The 22,211-nt window shown below is 45.0% G+C and overlaps 1 protein-coding gene across 1 annotated transcript in view; it reads left to right on the top strand.

The window, feature by feature from the left end:
* The first annotated feature begins 11,145 nt into the window (after positions 1–11,145).
* ACRV1 (acrosomal vesicle protein 1) overlaps positions 11,146–22,211 on the top strand; it is a 48,936-nt gene continuing 37,870 nt past the window's right edge. Inside the window, exons 1-3 of the mRNA XM_082200685.1 lie at positions 11,146–11,219; positions 16,465–16,522; positions 17,723–17,844. Coding sequence (XP_082056811.1) covers positions 16,490–16,522; positions 17,723–17,844 — 155 coding nt within the window. The 5' untranslated portion in view covers positions 11,146–11,219; positions 16,465–16,489. The remainder of the gene's footprint in view (positions 11,220–16,464; positions 16,523–17,722; positions 17,845–22,211) is intronic.

The following is a 22,211-nucleotide window of genomic DNA, read 5'->3' as shown; positions in this document are numbered from 1 at the left end:
TGCCACCCGCATCCCACATTATTATGAATAGAACACCCCTATTTTCATTGGGGAAATGTTGCTGGGTATGTCTTAAGCGGCATACAAGGAACACAATTCAATGCAAATAAAAATTGGTTAAAACGGTAACATCAGGATGCAGTTTAAATGCCTGCAGGGATTTTTAAAAAGTATTCAGCAAGCACTTTATGTTCTACAGAGAGGTAGCCTGTCTGACCTCAACTGGAAGACAGTTCTGGGCCCACAATACAGAACTCACTGCCCCTGGGTGATTCGAATGGTGCATCCAAGCCATGGGGAACTAACACTGGCTGAGAGATATCGCATTGTGGCAAGCTCTGAACTGGGATAATATGAGGCTAGTGTGGTGTAATAGACAGAAAGTCAGATAGGCATTAGGAGAGACTTGGGTTTGAAATCAGGAGTGACTGGCCCGGTGGGACAGAACTGCAGCAAGAGGCTCCTGATAGCGGTATCATTTCTGCTTAACCAGGATGTGGAGAGGGGAAATGGTGGAAAGGTTGGGTCTGTATGGGCACACCAGTGGAGCCAATCCAGTGCTTCCTGTCCCATATTTTTCCAGCCCACAACATGCTGAGTTCCTAAAAGGAAATATTTTTTGCACAGTAAAGCTGTAGGATCTGGGCGTAAAAGGCCAATTTTAATGATACTTGCATGAATATCTACTCGTGTGGAGCTGAGGCCTACTGGGGAAGTCACATAAGAGAGAGGAACTATGAGCCAAGCGAGACAATCATATTTATGAAGCGTGGGTAGAGGTCCCGGAGAATTTTGACATTTGCAAATTCCACTATGCAATGACTTGGATCTGCACTTCTTGGACTAATGTCCAGATTGGAATTTAGCTACCCACCAGATTTAATGCTTCCTCAGACATTGCAACACAGTCCTTGGCAGTTTAAGTGTAAAAGGCACCTTTAAATACATGCTTTGGAGAGAAAATGCACATTTACATCCTTTTAAAAGGGCACAAATTCATGGAAACACAAAATAGAATTATGCATTAAAATATGCAAATGTGCCACAGATTAGAAGTAGGCATTCAGCCACGTCTAGGTGTGGGTCACTCCCTCCTCACTACAAAGAAATAATAATAATTCCATGGCAACCTGGCTTTTCACTCTGCCTTTTTAGAAGGTGTCGCTGCAACTCAGTTTGCATTATAAATCTGAGGGACTCTGGGAAGGAACTCATTCCCACAAAGGTGACAAAACAGAAAGAAGGTGAGGTGAGAATCAAAGCATATACAGTGGTACCTCAGATTACATACGCTTCAGGTTACAGACTCCGCTAACCCAGAAATAGTACCTCGGGTTAAGAACTTTGCTTCAGGATGAGAACAGAAATCGTGCGGTGGCGGCATGGCAGCAGCAGGAGGCCCCATTAGCTAAAGTGGTGCTTCAGGTTAAGAACAGTTTCAGGCTAAGAACGGACCTCCAGAACGAATTAAGTACGTAACCAGAGGTACCACTGTAGTTTCCAAAGTGACCACTTTGGGGCCTGGAATGAAAGAACAAAGCTGCTGCAAAAAGAGCCCTGGGAAGCCCTTACTCTCTCCGTAGGGTGTTCTCCTTGAGCAGCCACTGAGCCACTTATTGGGCCTCTTGTCATGACTTAACCAGGGACTGGAACAATGGCTCATTTCTTACCAGGCCCACTTCGCTTTCCACTCCTGCCATCACTTTTAGGATTATCTGCTGTTCTTCGTTCTTTGTCCTTCCTACTCCCCACCCCACCCCCTGTTAGGATATTTCCGTTCCACCTTAAAAGGGAGCAGGCTTTGTGAGTCACAGAGTCTGCGCATTTCCTGTTCACAGGATGTTTATGTTTTTTGTTGCTTTCGTTTCTCTCTGTGTCTGGAGACACTGATGCAGGCAGTCATGTTTTTCTTTGTTCTGACCAACGCTGAATAAACTTGTAAACATGCTCTCCTGCGTGCAACTTCTGCTGTGAATTATCTGCTGATAGAGTGTGCATCAGTTCCAGAATGTGGCAAGCTAATTTCTGGAAACTCGTGTCGCTAATTGCTGATACTGTATCTACAGGAGATCGATGGATCGTCCGGCAGCCGGCTTGGGGGCCATGATGGACTTTGTCTCCCTGGCAGTATCCCAACACCCCCGCCCCGGCCAAGAGTGATTTTCAAATCCATCAGCTACTGTATCTCATTTTGTCCTTAGTTACTATTAAACAAAGCTGGCAGGGCTAAACATGGCCACCCGGCGGTATTTAATTGATGCTTAATCCCCATTCGCACCTCATTTATGAAATGGAAATCAGTGTAACATCAGAACATTGCAAAATGACTTGGTTACCTAATGGCCATTTCTAGTCTTCCTGGATGGTAGATGAAGAGCTGGAAGTCCAAAACCTGTTTCTGTGCACACCATATCCCTTTTCAGATGTTATGAGTAAGTGGGAAGGGCTGGTAGCTTGGTAGGAGAACAACTGCCTTGCATGCAGAAGGTTCAGTCTCCAGGTGGGGCTGGGAATGTCCACTGTCTAAAACCCTGGAGAGCCACTGCCAGATAATGAGGAGACAACACTAAGCTAGATGCACCAGCTTTCTTATTCAGTGTAAGGTAGCCTTCGATGTGTCATTGAATTCTACTCATTATTGATCCAGAGTAGATTCCATTGTATAGTTAGCAGTGTAAAAACGTAAACACGTTGCAGGATTCCCAAAAAATAGACCAGAGGCAATTGTATTTCATCCAGCAGAACTGCTATTGAAGGCAAATGAGCATAATGGTCACAAATCCAATACATTCAGGATTGGCCCTGTCCATAAGAAATCCAGTTTGCAGCAGACTTAACGTAAACTTACAATAACTTATAATAAGTCTAAACCTTAACACTACATACAAAACACCACAGCAGATGGAAGAGAGAAACCAGGCTCTTTCTGGCCTTATTTCTTTCCGTCAAGGTCATGCTGACTATAAGAGAACCAGCTTAGACCAGCTGTACTTTGCTTCTCTGATGGTATAACCCAAACATCATGAACCTTCTGCTTGTTTCTTTCACACAGAGAAGCTTTGAGAACCCTCTTGAATTAATTAAAACAGGAAAGATCTCTACACATCAGATCAATACTTTCTGCACCAAGAAATGCAAACTGACACTATGTTCCTAAATTGGAAGGGGGGAGTTAATGGGAAGAAGCATACTAGTTGCACCTCCCAATGCCATCCCTGATGCCCTCTATGAAGTAGAAGACTGCTGTCTGTAATGGGGAGTCTCCTCTACCTGGGTAAACTAACTGTGTGCTGTAGAAACCAGGAAATAAAGGAGACTCCCCATTGCAGACAATCACCCTTCACAAGTTGATGGATGGAGAGCAGAGGTAGCGCACTCATTGCCGCTCTCTCTGCTCCGTGTTCTACTTACTGGTGAGTATGACATCTGAATAAGGGCTCGTGGGAAAGCACAATTCACCCAGGAGTAGCAAGAGAAGCTGTAAGGTAAAGGTAAAGGGATCCCTGACCATTAGGTCCAGTTGTGACCGACTCTGAGGTTGCGCGCTCATCTCGCTCTATAGACCGGGGGAGCCGCCGTTTGTCCGCAGATAGCTTCTGGGTCATGTGGCCAGCATGACTAAGCCACTTCTGGCAAACCAGAGCAGCACACGGAAACACCGTTTACCTTCCCGCTGGAGCGGTCCCTATTTATCTATTTGCACTTTGACATGCTTTTGAACTGCTAGGTGGGCAGGAGCAGGGACCGAGCAACGGGAGCTCACCCCGTCGCGGGGATTCGAACCGCTGACCTTCTGATTGGCAAGTCCTAGGCTCTGTGGTTTAACCCACAGCGTCACCCGCATCCCAAAAGAGAAGCTGTAGATCCACCTAATTTGGAGACAGAGAGGGCCAAACCACCTTCACATAAAGAGAATAGGGAATGTTTCTCCCAAATAACTCCTGTGGAGGTACCTAATATTGTCAGAGGAGGATTAAGCGTTGTGCAACCGGTTCCCCTGCCTGCACTGGGTGTTGAGGCAAGAGGGGTGCAAAAACTACAATGTAGTGCACATGCAGAACAGAAGATGTTGGCTTCACACAGGGTACCACTGAAATTTGAAAGGCCAAGGCCCTTCCCTGATATTGTTCACCATCTGAAGATAGTGTAAGGAGCATGAAGCATATATTGCACTTACCAGACGGGAAGTCACTAAATGTGGTTTCTGCATGGCAAGCAATTACTTCTTATCCCTTAAATGGGAAGCATTAACCATGCAACGAGCCATCTTCATTTAAATTTCCATGCACTCGCTGGTGGACCCCGGGAATCAGAAATAGGAGTTGAGGCACGCTATCAGCTTTTGGTGAATGCTGAAGATGTGCCTCTATACCCCAGCTTTTTGATGCCAGAGATGTGTGTTTTCAAGGCTCACCCTATTCCTGTGGTGGGAATTAAACTGCTTTGAATTCTGAATTTGAAAGTGGTGCAAGCCACCCTGGGACTTGCTGGGGAATAGCAGGCAATAAATATAATAATCCTAATAAGAGAAAGCCATATGGTGAGGTCTTTCAAACATTACGGGTCAGGCAGAAAGAGACCCCTTGCCGTCTTAGTTAGCTCATGAAATTACGCACAATTAATAGCAAAGCCTAGGCGACCACTTCCAGTCATCCTGGATCACAGATATGTAGCTAGAAGTTGCATTGCCATGTGACTCCGATGCCTTTGACTGAGTCTGGTCCAAAAACCCCTTAATGGCCAGTTTTCCAGTCTTGGAAGACTGGAGAAATACCAACTGAAGAACAATGGCAAGAGAAGTTGATGAACTATGCAGAACTGGCAAAAATGACAGAAAGACTAAGAGAGAAAGACAACAGAGACTTTGAAAAAGATTGGGAACCGTCCATACTATATTAGCAGAAACAAAGAAAGGCAATAGACTTGATGGCAGGATTTAAATAAACATCCACATTATTAGCATCAGGAAACGTTTGGAAGATAGTGAAATAAGACGATGTATTTAATTTTATTTTTATGTTTTTAAGGTTTGATGTGATGTTATTAATAACTTTTTTTCTGCTGAGAGATAGCAAAGTGGGTGAAAATATAAACAAACCAGAAATGCAAGTTGGGGGAAGTCTTGGAGGGGAGGGAGGGAGGAATATATAGTAAATGTTAAGAATTTGAGATGTACGAATCTTTATTTGCTTCAGCCATCGGCCATAGCAATAAAACATTTGAGATGTATGTAATGAACAAAAATGAAAAATGAATAAAAACACAAAACAAATCCCCCCAAAAACCCCTTAATGGCAATGCAGCAGAGCACAAAACTTATGGTAGGGTTGCCATATTTCAAAAAGTAAAAACCAGGACACCCTGAGCTTTTTTTTAGACAAACCCCAAAGTTGTTGGGAAAACCCCACAGTTTTTCAATTGACTTGCCTAAGATCCAGGACGAAGCACTGCCTTTCAGAAATGACCTCCCACGTCAATTCTGCCTTTGAAATCCTGGCAATGTCCATATGGAATCCCCACGTATGGGAGCTGTTCAATAAGTTGAGAAAGGATTTCCCCGCTCTCACTTTGAGGCTTGATAGGCACCCGTCCTTTGAAAGGCAATCAGTGGCAAATTACAATGCGCCATCGCTCAGGTAACTGTCTATAGCAACCCAAATGGGTGGCCTGGGCCTCTAATTTCCCCATCGCATTTCAGAGTTGTCAGTTACATGGCAGTCCACCTGCAGGCTTCAGCACTGCCCTTGGAATGCAACCCCTATGCCCTCTGCCTTCCTCTTGTAAAGGATCAGGCTTCATTCCGCACCGTATAGCCCGTGGCAGGAATCTTAAGAGGTGAAAGGGGTGGCAGGGAGACTGATTTAAAACCAAGGAAAGCAAGAAGCCTCTTCTCTGCAGCTGAGTGAGCCCACCAGGAATGAGGCCTATTAACAGCTGTGGACAGACACCTGGTCAGTCCATCCCCTCATACCTTCAAATAATGCCTCTCCCATTGCAAAGCCCAACAAAACATCCTCTGTCTTTTTCACTGTATAAATGGAGTTTTTCAAAAAAAAACGTATTATTACAGGGGGCTCAGACCCAGCAAGATCTTCTGGGTTATTTTATCTTGTGGGACTCATACAGCACAAGCCTACATATGTTTCTTCGGCAGGTTGCAAGTCCTACTGTGTTCAGCAGGGCTTAAAGGTAAAGGTAAAGGAACCCCTGACCATTAGGTCCAGTCATGGCCGACTCTGGGGTTGCGGTGCTCATCTCGCTTTATTGGCCGAGGGAGCCGGTGTACAGCTTCTGGGTCATGTGGTCAGCATGACTAAGCCACTTCTGGCAAACCAGAGCAGCACATGGAAACGCCGTTTACCTTCCTGCCGGAGCGGTACCTGTTTATCTACTTGCACTTTTATGTGCTTTCGAACTGCTAGGTTGGCAGGAGCAGGGACCGAGCAATGGGAGCTCACCCCGTTGCGGGGATTCGAACCGCCAACCTTCTGATCGGCAAGTTCTAGGCTCTGTGGTTTAACCTACAGTGCCACCCGCGTCCCTTCAGCAGGGCTTACCCCAAGGTAACAGTGTGTACAGAACTGTAGCCTTCAATGATTAAGTCATACCCCTCCAACATTTCTCTGATGAAAATAGGGATGTCAATACTAATACTTTAATTATTTATACTCCACCCATCTGACTGGGTTGCCCCAGCCACTCTGGGTGGCTTCCAAAATATATTAAAACATAATAAAGCATTTAACATTTTTTTAAAAAAAACTTACTTGTACAGGGGCTGCCTTCAGATGTATTCTAAAAGTTAAATGGTTGTTTATCTGTTTGACATCTGATGGAAATGTGTTTCATAGGGCGGGCACCACTATATTTTTAAAAAGCCCTCTGCCTGGTGATGTAAAGCACAGAGAATTTGGTTCGGGGCCCCAAAGGGGTCGTCTACGGTTGAAGAAGATGGGTGACATCCAACCAAGGAGAGAAAGAAGCAAGCGACTTTTTAAAAGCAAAGATCCTTTATTCGGGTGCAACCGGGTTCCCTTCGCAAAGGTGACAAAAGGTATGAAGAACCCCTAAAGTTAAACCCATAAATTTATACAGTCACAACTGTGGGTGGTCTTATTCATCACAGGTTCAGCAGTTTACAAGGTAAGGGGGAGGTACATGGGTGCAGGGTGCAAAAGGGAGGTTTGGGTGCAAGATACAAAGTGGGGGTGCGAATTCCTATCTACGTGAGTAAGGTAATACAGTGGTACCTTGGTTTACGAACTTAATCCATTCCGGAAGTCCATTCTTAAACAAAAGCGTTCTTAAACCAAGGTGTGTTTTCCCATAGCAGTGGGGGGACTCAATTTACAAGCGGAACGCACTCAACAGGAAGCAAAACATGTTATTATTCCAAGGCAAAGTTCACAAACCAAAACACCTACTTCCGGGTTTGCAGCGTTCTTAATCCAAGTTGTTCATAAACTGAGCTGTTCTTAAACCAAGGTACCAATGTACCTAGAAATCTAGGATGAGATGGCAAATGATATGATAATCTGGTTTTTCTAGAATAACAATAGGGATGAGAGTTTTATCTAACAGCTGAATTCCTCTCCCCCGCAGGGTCAAAGGAAATGGATCTGGTCGTCTGGCACTTTACAGAAGAAGGAAGGGGAGCTGAGTGGAAGTGATTGGGTTGAGGCTAAAAATAACATTTATGCTTTCGTGGTTACAATTAAGTGATGCAATTTGAACATATGGGTTCCAATTCTTATTTTCCTGAAAGCAGATACAATCATTGAGAATTTGAACAAACACTGATAAGGCACAAGGATAGAAAGGGGTCGATTCCATTGCAAAGACTCCAAATGTAACAATTGCATAAGGATCACCTTAGGGATTCACATTTATATGTAGTAAAGACACAATTACAAGAGAAATAGCTAGATACAATTTAAAATTACCTGGAGACAATTACAAGAAAATACTTGGATACAATTATAAAAATAGAGATAGGGTAAATTCAGGAAATAGGGTAATGGGCAGTGCAGGGAAGAAAGAAAAACGCTTTATTTGACAGAAAGGAAAGAAAGGATTTGAAGGAAAAGAATAACGGGAGCAACGAATTAAAAGCAGAGCAGAGCAGACTAACAGGCAAAACTGAGGGAAAGGTTCATATTTCTCTTAGGACATCTTCATTTGGTTTATTTGGTCTTGGTTTTCAGCTTCTTTAGCTATTTTCTACATCACTGGTTCCCTGTAACCTCAGTTATCACACTGAGGGAATCGCCAGAAGCCTCTCAGAGCTAGATCTCAATGTCTCCTGGGGTGAACTGGCTCCTTTAGGGATACAGGGCCAAAGCCGTTTAGGGCTTTAAAGGTCAGTGCCAACACTTTGAATTGCACTTGGAAGTGTAGTTCTTTTAGAACTGGTGTTATATGGTCCAGGCAGCCACACCCGGCCACCAGTCTAGCTGTCACACTCTGGATTAATTGTAGGTTCTGAGTCACCTTCGAATGTAGCCCCACATAGAGCGCATTACAGTAGCCCAAGCGGGAGATAACCAATTCGTGTACCACTCTGTTTAGACACTTTGCAAGCAGGTAGGGTCTCAGCCTGCATACCAGATGGAGCTGGTAGACAGCCACCCTAGATGCAGAATTCACCTGTGAGAATTGTGCCTCCATGGACAGCTGTGAGTCCAAAATGACCCACAGGCTGAGCACCTGGTCCTTCAGGGGCACAGTTACCCCATTCAGGACCAGGGAGTCCCCCACACCTGCAAAAGGAAATGTAGGAAGGACTGGGCCTTCTTTCTCTGGCTAACATAGAAGAACAACAACCAGAAGTAACAATTTCTATAGGTACTAATGCTACCAAATTTGCATATGCATTTACCGCAAGGTGATTTGCAGTTTACAACACTGACTTAGAAGATTAGAGAAGTGTTATGAAATGAGAAAAGAAATCAGGGAATCCAGCTGCCTAGTGCTTGTCTAAGTTCCAGGTTCCAATAACTTTTTTGTAGAGGAACGGGCAATGGCCCAAGCAGGGGTCAGCAGTAGTGGGACCCTGGCATTTTCATCAGTATAACATGTGCCAATGCCTGCCCTGATTGGCATGCACAGTTTTTCTTCCCAGAACCAGTTAAATTACAAGAGGTAGAGAGGGAATTATAGAACCATAGAATTGTAGAGTTGGATGGGGTCATATTGAGTCATATTGCCCAACCCCCTGCAATGCAGGACTCCTTTGCTCAATGTATATCTGAAGGAGCATCTCCACCCCCGTCGTTCAGCCCAGACACTGAGGTCCAGTGCCGAGGGCCTTCTGGCAATTCCCTCGCTGTGAGAAGCCAAGTTACAGGGAACCAGGCAGAGGGCCTTCTCGGTGGTGGCACCCGCCCTGCAGACGCCCTCCCACCAGATGTCAAAGAGAAAAACAACTACCAGACTTTTAGAAGACATCTGAAGGCAGCCCTGTTTAGGGAAGCTTTTAATGTTTGATCCATTCTGTATTTTAATATTTTGTTGGAAGCCGCCCAGAGTGGCTGGGGAGGCCTGGCCAGATGAGTGGGGTATGAATAATAAATTATGATGATGATGATGATGATGTGGGGCTCGAACCCACGACCCTGAGATTAAGTATCTCATGCTCTTACAAACCAAACCACTCTACCCACAAGGGACCTTGTTCATTGTAACATGGACCAAATACTCCTTCCTTTCAAGAGCAGTGTCTTCTTTGCATGAGTATACTGTATTTTTCGCTGTATAAGATGCACCCGACCATAAAACACACTTAGTTTTTGGAGGAGGAAAACAAGAAAAAAAAATATTCTGAATCCCAGAAGCCAGAACAGCAAGAAGGATTGCTGCACAGTGATCCCTCTTGCTGTTCTGGCTTCAGAGAAAGCAACGCAAAACCTATTCAGGGCAGCGGGAGGAACACTTCCACTGCCCTGAAGAGGTTTTGCACGGCTATCCCTAAAGCCAGAACAGCAAGAGGGATCACTGCGCAGCAATCCCTCTTGCTGTTCTGGCTTCAGCGATAGCTGCGCAGTCTGCATTTGCTCCATAACACACACACACATTTCCCCTTACTTTTTAGGAGAGAAAAAGTGCGTCTTATAGAGCGAAAAATATGGTAGTTGTTTTCCTTTCAGATAATTTGACCTCTGTGCTGCGCACACACCATACATTTGAAGCCCATTTAAGGTGTGTTTTCCCCACCTCAAGTTTCCTGAAAACTGTACCTTTGTGAGGGGTAAACTACAGTTCCCAGGATTCTGTTTTTTTCCCCTTTTTGAAGGGGGGGGGTACTCTTTGAATGTACAGTGTGTACACAGCCACAGAGTCATTTTTAACAGAACTGGGAGAAAACCTTCTGGAAAATTCTGTAACCGTAGACAAGAAAAAGACCAGATTCCAAGAGCTGTTCTGACTTGGCGTCTGTTCAGCAGGGGCCCTGGTGCTTACACTGGGATAAGGAAATTCAGCCAGGCCAATTTCTAGCCAGAGGGAAGGCTACATCACTCCCCCCCTCTTAAATACACGAGTCTTATGTTTTGGGTCTCTTCTCCCCCCACCCAACCACCTTTTGCCTCATTAGTCCTGGTCATGGGGTATGTTTTGCACATGACATAATTGCCAGATGGAGCAGACTTTTCTGCAAAAGGAAACATGGGACAGACTGGGCCTTTTCTCTCTGGCTAACCTAGAGGGTTGCATTTAAAAACAAAACTGTGTAGATATGTGGATTTGGGCACTCAGCTGCTGCTCAGAAGGGACAGTTCCTTGTTTCAACCTTTGGGGGAGATATATATATATATGTCTGGTGTTTCCTTTCTTTTTCCTCCCTCCAGAAACCACATTTATGGGTTACAGACATTAGAAAAGCAAAATCTGTAGGCTGTGCATGAACCAAGTAACTTGTTTTGGGCTAAACGTGTTGAACAGTTTTAACAGGTCCAGAAACCACAGTGTGTTTTCCATTCCCACCCCCACATTGTGTCTGAAGGAAGCATCCAAGATCTGCACCGGGGCACCAACTTGCCACCCACATGGAGGGGCACATCATGTGACACATCAAGTGACATGTCCCGCCCCTGCCTAGGACATCAGTTCTTACATGCCTGGCCAGGACAGACATGTGTCCCGCCACTGCAATGCTGGTGTTATGCACCGGGTGGGGAATGGGAAGTGCACAGCTTGGCCTCCTTCTCTCCAAAGAGCATTGGGTAAGGAGAAGGAGGCAGAGCAGGGTCACAACCCCCCCTTGAATTTTTTTGGGGGGCTGTAGACCCCTTAGCCCCCACTGCCTGACACGCCAGGTTCTGCATATACAGATTTGGCACTTTATTTTTATCTGGACAGTAGAATCATAGAATCATAGAATCATAGAGTTGGAAGAGACCACAAGGGCCATCGAGTCCAACCCCCTGCCAAGCAGGAAACACCATCAGAGCACTCCTGACATATGGTTGTCAAGCCTCTGCTTAAAGACCTCCAAAGTAGGAGACTCCACCACACTCCTTGGCAGCAAATTCCACTGTCGAACAGCTCTTACTGTCAGGAAGTTCTTCCTAATGTTTAGGTGGAATCTTCTTTCTTGTAGTTTGGATCCATTGCTCCGTGTTCGCTTCTCCGGAGCAGCAGAAAACAACCTTTCTCCCTCCTCTATGTGACATCCTTTTATATATTTGAACATGGCTATCATATCACCCCTTAACCTCCTCTTCTCCAGGCTAAACATGCCCAGCTCCCTTAGCCGTTCCTCATAAGGCATCGTTTCCAGGCCTTTGACCATTTTGGTTGCCCTCCTCTGGACACGTTCCAGTTTGTCAGTGTCCTTCTTGAATTGTGGTGCCCAGAACTGGACACAGTACTCCAGGTGTGGTCTGACCAGAGCCGAATACAGTGGCACTATTACTTCCCTTGATCTAGATGCTATACTCCTATTGATGCAGCCCAGAATTGCATTGGCTTTTTTAGCTGCCGCGTCACACTGTTGGCTCATGTCAAGTTTGTGGTCAACCAAGACTCCTAGATCCTTTTCACATGTACTGCTCTCAAGCCAGGTGTCACCCATCTTGTATTTGTGCCTCTCATTTTTTTTTTTGCCCAAGTGCAATACTTTACATTTCTCCCTGTTAAAATTCATCTTGTTTATTTTTGCCCAGTTCTCTAATCTGTCAAGGTTGTTCTGAAGTGTGATCCTGTCCTCTGGGGTGTTAGCCACCCCTCCCAGTTTGGTGTCATCTGCAAATTTGATCAGGATGCCCTTGAGTCCATCATCCAAGTCGTTGATAAAGATGTTGAATAAGACCGGGCCCAAGACAGAACCCTGTGGCACCCCACTAGTCACTCTTCTCCAGGATGAAGAGGAACCATTGATGAGCACCCTTTGGGTTCGGTCAGTCAGCCAGTTACAAATCCACTGAGTGGTAGCATAGTCAAGACCACATTTTACCAGCTTCTTTACAAGAATATCATGGGGCACCTTGTCAAATGCCTTGCTGAAATCAAGGTAGGCTACATCCACTGCGTTCCCTTCATCTACCAGGCTTGTAATTCTGTCAAAAAACGAGATCAGGTTAGTCTGACATGACTTATTTTTCAGAAATCCATGCTGACTATTGGTGATCACAGCATTCCTTTCTAGGTGCTCACAGACTGTTTGCTTAATGATCTGCTCCAGAATCTTCCCTGCTATTGATGTCAGACTGACTGGGCGGTAATTATTTGGGTCCTCTCTTTTCCCCTTTTTGAAAATAGGGACAACATTTGCCCTCCTCCAGTCTGCCGGGACTTCGCCTGTTCTCCAGGAATTCTCAAAGATGACTGCCAGTGGTTCTGAGATCACATCTGCCAGTTCTTTTAATACTCTTGGATGCAGTTCATCTGGCCCTGGAGACTTGAATACATCTAAACTAGCCAAATATTCTTGTACTATCTCCTTAGTTATTCTGGGCTGTGTTTCCTTTGCTGAATCATTTGCTCCAAATTCTTCAGGTCGGGCATTGTTTTCTTTATCGGAGAAGACTGAGGCAAAGAAGGCATTGAGTAGTTCAGCCCTTTCTGTGTCCCCTGTTTGCATTTCACCATCTTCTCCTCTGAGTGACCCCATTGTTTCTTTGTTCTTCCTTTTGCTACGGACATACCCATAAAAGCCTTTTTTGTTGCTTTTAACCTCTCTAGCAAGCCTGAGTTCATTCTGTGCTTTAGCTTTTCTGACTTTGTGTCTACATGTGCTGGCTATTTGTTTGAATTCCTCTTTGGTGGTTTCCCCCCTTTTCCATTTTTTGTACACATCCTTTTTTAATCTTAACTCAGTTAAAAGTTCTTTAGATAGCCACCCTGGCTTCTTTAGGCACCTTCCATGTTTCCGTCTCATTGGTATTGCCTGACGTTGTGCTTTTAGTATCTCCCTCTTAACAAACTCCCAGCCATCATGAACTCCCTTTCCTTTTAGTATTGTTGTCCATGGGATCTCACCCAGCACTTCCCTAAGTTTTATGAAGTCGGCTTTCTTAAAGTCAAGAAATTGAGTCCTAGTATGCTTGGCTGCTCCTTTCCGCTGTATAGTAAACTTCAGAAGAGCATGATCACTCGCGCCTAATGATCCTTCCACTTCTACCCCACTAACCAGGTCATCAACATTGGTTAGGACCAGATCTAAAATGGCTGTTCCTCTTGTTGCTTCTCCCACTTTCTGGACAATGAAGTTGTCTGCAAGGCCAGTGAGGAATCTGTTTGACCTTATGCTCTTGGCTGAGTTTGACGTCCAACAAATATCCGGGTAATTGAAGTCCCCCATTACTACTATCTCCCTTCCTTTTGCATGCTTGGCCATCTGTTCCAGGAAGGCATCATCTATGTCCTCCGTTTGGCTTGGGGATCTATAGTAAACTCCCACAATGAGGTCTCTGTTATTCTTCTCTCCCTTAATTTTGACCCAAATGCTCTCACTTTGGCTTTGAGGATCTAAATCTTGGATCTCTTCACAGGTATACACATCCCTGACATATAACGCCACTCCTCCTCCTTTCTTGTCTGGTCTGTTTCTCTGAAATAGATTGTATCCCCCCATTATTACATTCCAATCGTGGGACTTATCCCACCAGGTTTCAGTGATGCCTATTATGTCATATTTAGTTTGCTGTACCAAGAGCTCAAGCTCATCTTGTTTATTTCCCATGCTTTGCGCATTAGTGTACAGACATTGAAGTCCATTAATCATTCCCCCGTGTCTCTTATTTAAGGATTTTTTCCTCCCACCACTAGGTCCGCGTGCTGTTTGCTCCATTTGGTCTATGACATTTGGATGATCAACTTCATTAATTGATAGACTCCTACCTTCAGGAGCACTGTCTCCCTCCCCCACATTAGTCAGTTTAAAGCCCTCCTGATGAGGTTTCTGAGATTTTTGGCAAAAACATTTCTCCCAACCGTTGTGAGGTGCAGCCCATCACTTGCCAGAAGTCCATCTTCAAGAAACTGCAGTCCGTGATCTAAGAATCCAAACCGTTCCTGTTTACACCATTTGCGAAGCCAGCTGTTCACTTCCACTATTTTCCCCTCTCTCCCTGGGCCACGTTGTTCAACTGGGAGGACAGATGAGATGACAATTTGTGCATTTAGTTGCTTCAATTTCCTGCCGAGAGCCTCGTAGTCTCTTTTGATCTTCTGGAGGCTATTGCTTGCAGTGTCATTGGTTCCCACATGAACCAAGAGGAAGGGGTATTTGTCAGTGGGTTTTATGATTCCTTGCAGTCGTTCAGTTACATCTTGGATCTTAGCCCCGGGGAGACAGCACACTTCCCGAGACATCTTGTCAGGCCCACAGATCACTGCTTCTGTTCCCCTCAGTAGGGAATCCCCTATCACCACTACATGCCTCCTCTTGGGTTTGGTCGGGGTTCTTCCGTGAGCTGTCCGTTCCAAGGTCGCCTGCACATTCCCTGAGGACTGACTTTGCTGCTCGTCTTCATATACCTGATCGACTGTAATGAGGGAGAGATCCTCAAATGGAGTCTGCTCTTCGTCTTCCATGCTAGGGGAGAGGACCTCAAAGCGATTGTGTATTTCTAAGCAATCAGAGTGAACCCTGGGCCTCCTACGTCTTTGAGTCACGTTTCTCCATATATCTGGCTCCTGTGTTGGTGAACTAGACTCCTTCTCAGGGGAGTCCCCTGTCTCCTCCTTGGTGGAGACGGTGTGCTCTGTTGCTTCCAAGAAGAGCTCCAGCTCTCTAATTCTTTGGAGCGTAGCTACACGTTCCTCCAGTTGCTGGACTTTGTCTTTTAAGAGGGCAATCAACATGCAATTGCTGCAGGTAAAGCTGCCTGCAACCTTTGGCAAGATGGCAAACATTGCGCAGGAATCGCAGGCGACTGCAGCTGTTCCCTCCCCTTCCATCTTGAGATCGTGTCGTTGGGGTTGGCTACAGAGGTCCTCCATCATAAAAAGCTTGAAGACAGGACAAATAACTTCCCCCACACAAAAAAACACCTAGATCTCCCCCAACAAACGTTTGAGACTAGCTCCCCTAAATCTAAAAGATGGATCTAACTGCGCGCGCCGCTGCCCTGCAAACTCTGATAAGCTCCTCCCACAGCTAATCCCCTGCCTCAACAGAAACCCTGCCCCCTCTGACCTTTACACAGGGAAAACAGCTAATCAGCCACAAAGAAACACACAGACACAAGAAAACCCTTTTTGCTCCTTCTTCAACTGATGCCCTGCAAACTCTGATAAGCTCCTCCCACTGCTAATCCCCTAGAAGGGGAAAAAACAGGCAGCCATGTTAGTCCATACAGGAAACCCCTTCAAAACCTGAAGTCGGGCAACATCTTCATTAGGACAAAATGCGCACAAGCTTTAGCATCCTTCAGAACATCAAAATGCAGGTGGTAGAGGGGTAACTGGGGAAAATAGAAAAATTAGTCTGGATGTTGACATCTTGAGGTCTGGAGAGAAGTTCTGTGCCTTTAACTGGTGCGCAGAAAGTCCAAAAGTCAGCTCATGCAATTTTCCTCATCATGAAGATAAAACTTTGGAAAAAGCTGCCCCTGTTGAATTCCTGCCTCCTGTGCAGTTGGTAAAGTACAGAGCCCCATGATGTGCAGACCCAGCCACCCCTTGAGAAATGCCACTGGCCCTACTGGAAGACTTTTTGCTTTCCTTGAGGTTTCTTCCAGAGGTTTCTCCTAAGCAGACAGTACTGGGTCGACATTCCTGTCTTTCACTGCCTGCCCACACTTCCAGCTTTTGCAGCTTCTTCTTCAGGCTTCAAAATTTGGGTGGAGACTTTCAGTGGTTTGGGGTGGGGTTACTGAAGTTATTTCTTCTTCCCTCAGAATTCCTTAGACATCAGTCCAGGTTAACCCCAAAACTTTCTTTTGGAAAAATTCAATGGTAGTCCTAGGTTCTCTCAGGAATATATGACACAGAACCCATCATGTTGTTTAATACCTTCACCAGGGATAGGAAATCTGCAATCCTCCAGATGGGGCCACAGGTTTTCCACCACAGCTTTAAGGTGAGTTTTGTCTGACCTTACTAGATGGATTTGCTTCAGGTTTTCCTCCACCTGCATCCTAGCCATTGTCCCATCTATTCCATTGCTTCCTGGAAGCTTGGCAGGACCCCCCCCCAAAAAAAAAAGTTTGAACAAGCTTTCTCTAGAGGGAGACGGTGCTTAGGAGTGTTTGTGTCTCCAGTCTCAATCATCTCAAAAAGTGACCAGGTTGTCAGTAGGAGAGGGATTTGGCTGCACTGCATGGTAAAGGTAAAGGACCCCTGACTGTTAGGTTCAGTTGCAGATGACTCTGGGGTTGCAGCGCTCATCTCGCTTAACTGGCCGAGGGAGCCGGCGTTTGTCCACAGACAGCTATCAGGTCATGTGGCCAGCATGACTAAGCCACTTCTGGAGAACCAGAGCTGCACAAGGAAACGCCGTTTACCTTCCCGCCGAAGCAGTACCTATTTATCTACTTGCACTTTGATGTGCTTTAGAACTGCTAGGTTGGCAGGAGCAGGGACCGAGCAATGGGAGCTCACCCCATCACGGGTATTCGAACCGCCGACCATTTGATCGGCAAGCCCTAGGCCCTGTGGTTTAACCCACAGCGCCACCTGCATCCCTGCACTGCATGGTAGACTAATGAAAATGCAAGCCATTTGATGAGGATGGAATAAATGATCATGTAACTCAGAACTTGTAGGCAGAGCAGAATAAAACAGCTTCAGTCTATTTTCTTAACCGTAAAACATGGCAACACAAAGTATTTTTATGGTTTTCACTTTTAGCATAACTTTAGGAATATTATGAATCCAAATATTAGAATACCTGATCTGGCTTTCTTTGCCTTGCTTCCAGGAGGCAGGAACTACGAGGTCAAGGAAGGGAGCAAAAACCTAGACTTTTTCAGACCCTGGCAGGTGTGCATTCCCTCGATGCCTCAATGCTAGAGGGAGCCAAAGCTTTTAACTCATAATTAGCAAGCCAAGCATAACTTTAAACAGCCGGGGCCAGGTGTGGCTAATGGCATCAGAATGTGAAACCAGGGGGGTTATCTACACTTGCACAGAACCAGTTCATGCCCCCATTGTGAATGTAATAGGTTGTTGAACTTGAGCTAATGGTGGACCCAAGAGCTTTATGGAATGATGAGTCAGGATACAGAATCAGTGATGACACAGAGAGGGATCTACAGTACATGTTGTTTTTTCCACCCAGCATGAACAAAATGCACAGGCAAGATGCACACGTAGATGTGAGAATCCTGACAGAAACAGAAATGAGAGCATAAATTGCTGGTGTTCTCTTACTCATCCCATGTCTGCAATGGAATCAATCCAGTGAGTACAACTGGGGTTTGCTACAGTTGTTGTTCTCAGTCTGCAAATGATACTTATTTGATGTCTGTTCCTGCTTATGTGCTATGTTTCCTTTGTTTGCCAGTGAACAGCATAAAAAGGTAAGGTAAAGGATCCCTGACAGTTAAGTCCAGTTGCAAACGACTCTGGGGTTGCGGCTCTCATCTCGCTTTACAGGCCGAGTGAGCCAGCGTTTGTCCGCAAACAGTTTTTCCAGGTCATGTGGCCAGCATGACTACGCCGCTTCTGGCGCAACGGAGCAGCGAAATCAGTGCAGCGCAGGGAAACACTGTTTACCTTCCCACCAGAGCACTACCTATTTATCTACTTACACTTTTAGCATGCTTTTGAACTGCTAGGTTGGCAGGAGCAGAGACCGAGCAATGGGAGCTCACCCTGTCGCTGGGATTTGAACCGCTGGCCTTCTGATCGGCAAGCCCAAGAGGCTCAGTGGTTTAGACCACAGCGCCACCTGCGTCCCTTAAATTAACAGCATAGAATAATGCAATTAATTACATAATTTAATTATGTGAAATTCCACACACCGTGTATCCAGAAGTGCCCTATGCAGACATACTGCGAAGGGCACACAAACAGCAATTGGATGAAAAGCAGTTAGATGGATGAAGATCTTTTGACTTCTATCTCTACCTCATACAAGCATGTTTGTGTGCACACCACTTCCTTTTGCCCTGCCCTCTCTGTCAGGGGAGAATCATTGCCCCTCAGTCCATCTCTCCCTCGCCATTCTACTACAATGAGCCTAGGCTCAGCCTGCTAACAGCTGGTTGGAATTGCAGCTCTGTAAAGGGAATAGAAACTACAGCTCCCAGAATTCTTTGGGGAAAACAACGTGCTTTCATATTTCTCTACATCACACCTAGTTTTGCTCTCAGGTTTTGTTTTGTTTTTATAAAAAAAAAACCCTCTCTGCTTTGGTTGATGGGAGTTCCTCTGGTCTGATTGCTTCTTCTCCCCTTGGGGGCTTTTTTCCCCACTTTTCTATTTTTATTTTTATTTTGGCAAGGAAAATGGACACAGAAGTTGTTATGTACTGAGTTGAATAGAATCCAAATGCAGCAGTCTGATTGGTCCTAGAACAATGCAGCAGTATGTTTGGTCCGCAGGAGCCACCCAATCCAGCTCCAGGTGGAAGTGAATCTGCAACCTGATTGGCCTACAGAAGAATCCAGGAATTAGCCAATCACGTGCGGCCAATTGTGTAAATAATGTATATAAAGCAGATATTTTGGGGGAACATTCATTCCTCATGGCTATGAGCTGAATAAAGAGCATGAAATCCACACTCGACTCTTGAGTATATTTCAGAAGTGTAACCTTAATGAAATCACTTGAGCAACCCACTTTTATCCCCAAAGTGAATTTAGCCCTTTGACAACAACGTTGGTCTGAGAATGAATTACACAGCTGAGGTGTGTGGTGAGGATGCAGTTATGGAAGCCTTCGAACAAACATGAGAAAAACTGAACCCACCTCCTCGGTCTCGCTTCACAACTTCGTTGAAGGCCTCGTCATCCCACATCTGGGCCTTGGCAAGCAGAGAACAAATGATTTAATTTTTAAAAGGTTGTTTTAAATGAGTGTGTGAATCAATTTCCCTATTTGGGGGTCAGCTTGTATTTCCGAGAACCTATTGTGCTTCCCTTTAGAGACACAAAACGATGTTTTCCATTTACTGCTCTCAATGGTTCCTGCTATCAGTGAAAAAAAGAGAAAGAAGAAAGGCAACAACAGCCAGGTCTCAAATGCTTTCCAAATTAAATACTTTCCAAATCAATCGGAGATGAGGAATAGCCCACAACAATGAGGTTAACAGCCTATGCTTGAAATCCACCCAAATGGATAACAGGCTGTGTTATTTTTTCTCTTCTCATTGCAGGAGTCTGGAGTCTTTTCCTGGTGACATAGCATGGAATCCTCCAGTTTAACTCCTACATCCTTTGCTCGGTTGCTTTTAAGAGTGTTTGCTTCTCTCAGAGACTGTGGTGTGCTGGAGAGAGTGAGAAAGCTGGGCAGGGCAGCTCCAGGACCTTTCAGAGCAGAAGCAGTGACTTAATCTGCTGGAACCTCAGGGCAATTGAAAGGTCTTGTTTGCTCTGGTAATCGGGTGAGGTGAGAATGAGGCTTTCAAGTTTGTTTGCGGCAGATAAGCATACAGAAAGTCAGAGAAGGGGGAATGGAATCAAGCAGAGACAGGATACTTTTTTCATTTTCTTTGATGGCATTCCTACTTCATGCTCGCAGCTTAGATTTGTTTGCAAGATCGTTTGCATTTCTAATTTGAAGCTAAAGGTTGAATTTCAGCTGGCTGAAGGTCTTTTGTTAAACTTCAGTGTGTATTGAATCTATGCAGTCAGATTTGGGTATTTGATTGATATTGGAATTGATATTATAATTCGTTATTGAGACAATGATGTGTACATTGGATTATTGTTATTGAAAACATATATATATATATATATATATATATATATATATATATATATATATGCAGGTTTTGGTGTCTTCGGGTGTCTTCCCGTGTAAGAGTCGGGGTGTCTGGGCGACGTTTCGACGAGGTCTCACTCGTCATCTTCAGGCTGGTGCTTTCAGCTTCTTGTTACTGGAACAGAGCAGAATCTGGTGTTTGAGTTCCTATAAATACTGTTGAGGGGTGTGGTGTATAGCCTCCAACGTTCTGGGCAGAGAGGAAGTTCCTAGATTAGTGTGCCTTTTCTTCTTTTGTTCCTTAATTACTTGAGGGATATCTTGAGTGATTTCATGAGTGATATTCTGAATACCCCTGGGTGGGTCATTAAGTGTAGATTAGTTGCTAAAGCTTTCGTGTCTTGACCTCTTGAGCTTGTGAAGAGTTTTTCTGAGAAGATGGCTGTGCTGCATTTAGTTGTGCTCTGGCTTGGCTTCGTGTATAGGGGCGAGCTGTGATTTTGTGCCTTGTGCCCGCCAGATCTGTGTAGGGATTGCAGGGGGGTGCAGCATCCGGAGGTGCCACTATAGTTTGGCTACTGGATGGAGTCTGTAATATGTCTGTGGAGAGGGTCTGGGTTTGGGTCTGGTGTGGTTGATTGGTGACGGCGTTCTGTGTGCCTCTGGTTCTGGTGTCGGTTTTTGTGGGGAGGGCTAATTTCCAGATGTCTGGCAGGCGGGACGTGTCGTCACGCTTGTTCATGTTGTGAGGGTGTTTCTCTATCTCGATGGCTTCCATGATTATTCTCTTGTGGTGATGTTCCATGTTAAAGAGCAATTTGGAATCTGCAAAATTAATTTCGTGTCCTGTTTCTTTCATGTGTTGGAAAAGAGAGGAAGTTTTTTCTTCTTTTTTGACGGCATTCTTGTGTTCTGCGATACGTGCATTTATTCGTCTGTTTGTTTGTCCAATGTACGTGGCTGGGCAGACTTTGCAGGGTATTTCATAGACCCCTTGGTTTTCCAGCTGGATTTTGTCTTTTGGGTTTCTGAGGATATTGGCTATTTTTTGGTTGGTGCAGAAGGCTGTTTTGATATTGTGTTTATGGAGGATTTTGCTAATTTTGTCTGTAGTGCCCTTGATATAAGGAAGGAGGGCTATGCCATTGTTTTCTTCTGTGTCTTGGTTTTTGGGGGGTGTTTCTTTTTGGATTAGCTTCGTAACCTTGTTTTTCTGGTATCCATTGGCGATTAACACATTTGAGAGATTCTGTAACTCAGTTGTCAAGTGGTCTTTGTCAGCCAGGCGTTTGGTTCTGGAAATGAGAGTCTTGGCTACGGAGTTTATTTGTGCAGGGTGGTGGTGTGATTGTGCATGTAAGTAGCGGTTGGTGTGTGTTTTTTTCCGGTAGATAGTGTGTCCTAGGGAGCAATCAGGTTTTTTGTAGATTAGGACGTCAAGAAAGGGGAGTTGGTTGTTGTCTTCTATTTCCATAGTGAATTGTATTTTGGGGTGTAGGCTGTTGAGATGTGTGAGGAAGCTATCTAGTTTTTCTTTCCCGTGTGGCCAAATTACAAAGGTGTCGTCAACATATCTGAGCCAAAGTTTGGGTTTGTGTTCTGACTTGTCTAAAGCATTGGTTTCAAAGTGTTCCATGTACAAATTTGCGATGACCGGTGAGAGGGGTGATCCCATAGGTGCTCCTTCTATCTGTTTGTATCTTTGTCCATTGTGGATGAAGTACGTGTTGGTTAGGCAGTGGTTGGTCAGGTCCAGGATGTATTTGGGGGGATTGTATTTGTTTTGAATGGCTGTCAAGGCTTCATTAATGGGCACTTGAGTGAAGAGAGATACAACATCGAAGCTCACAAGTAGGTCATCGGGATGTAGGTATTGCTTCTTTATTGTTTCTATGAACTGG

Source organism: Podarcis vaucheri (assembly GCF_965113315.1).
Source record: "Podarcis vaucheri genome assembly, chromosome: 15".
In the NCBI taxonomy this organism is placed as follows: Eukaryota; Metazoa; Chordata; class Lepidosauria; order Squamata; family Lacertidae; genus Podarcis; species Podarcis vaucheri.
This window is presented reverse-complemented; position numbering and strand designations above follow the sequence as displayed.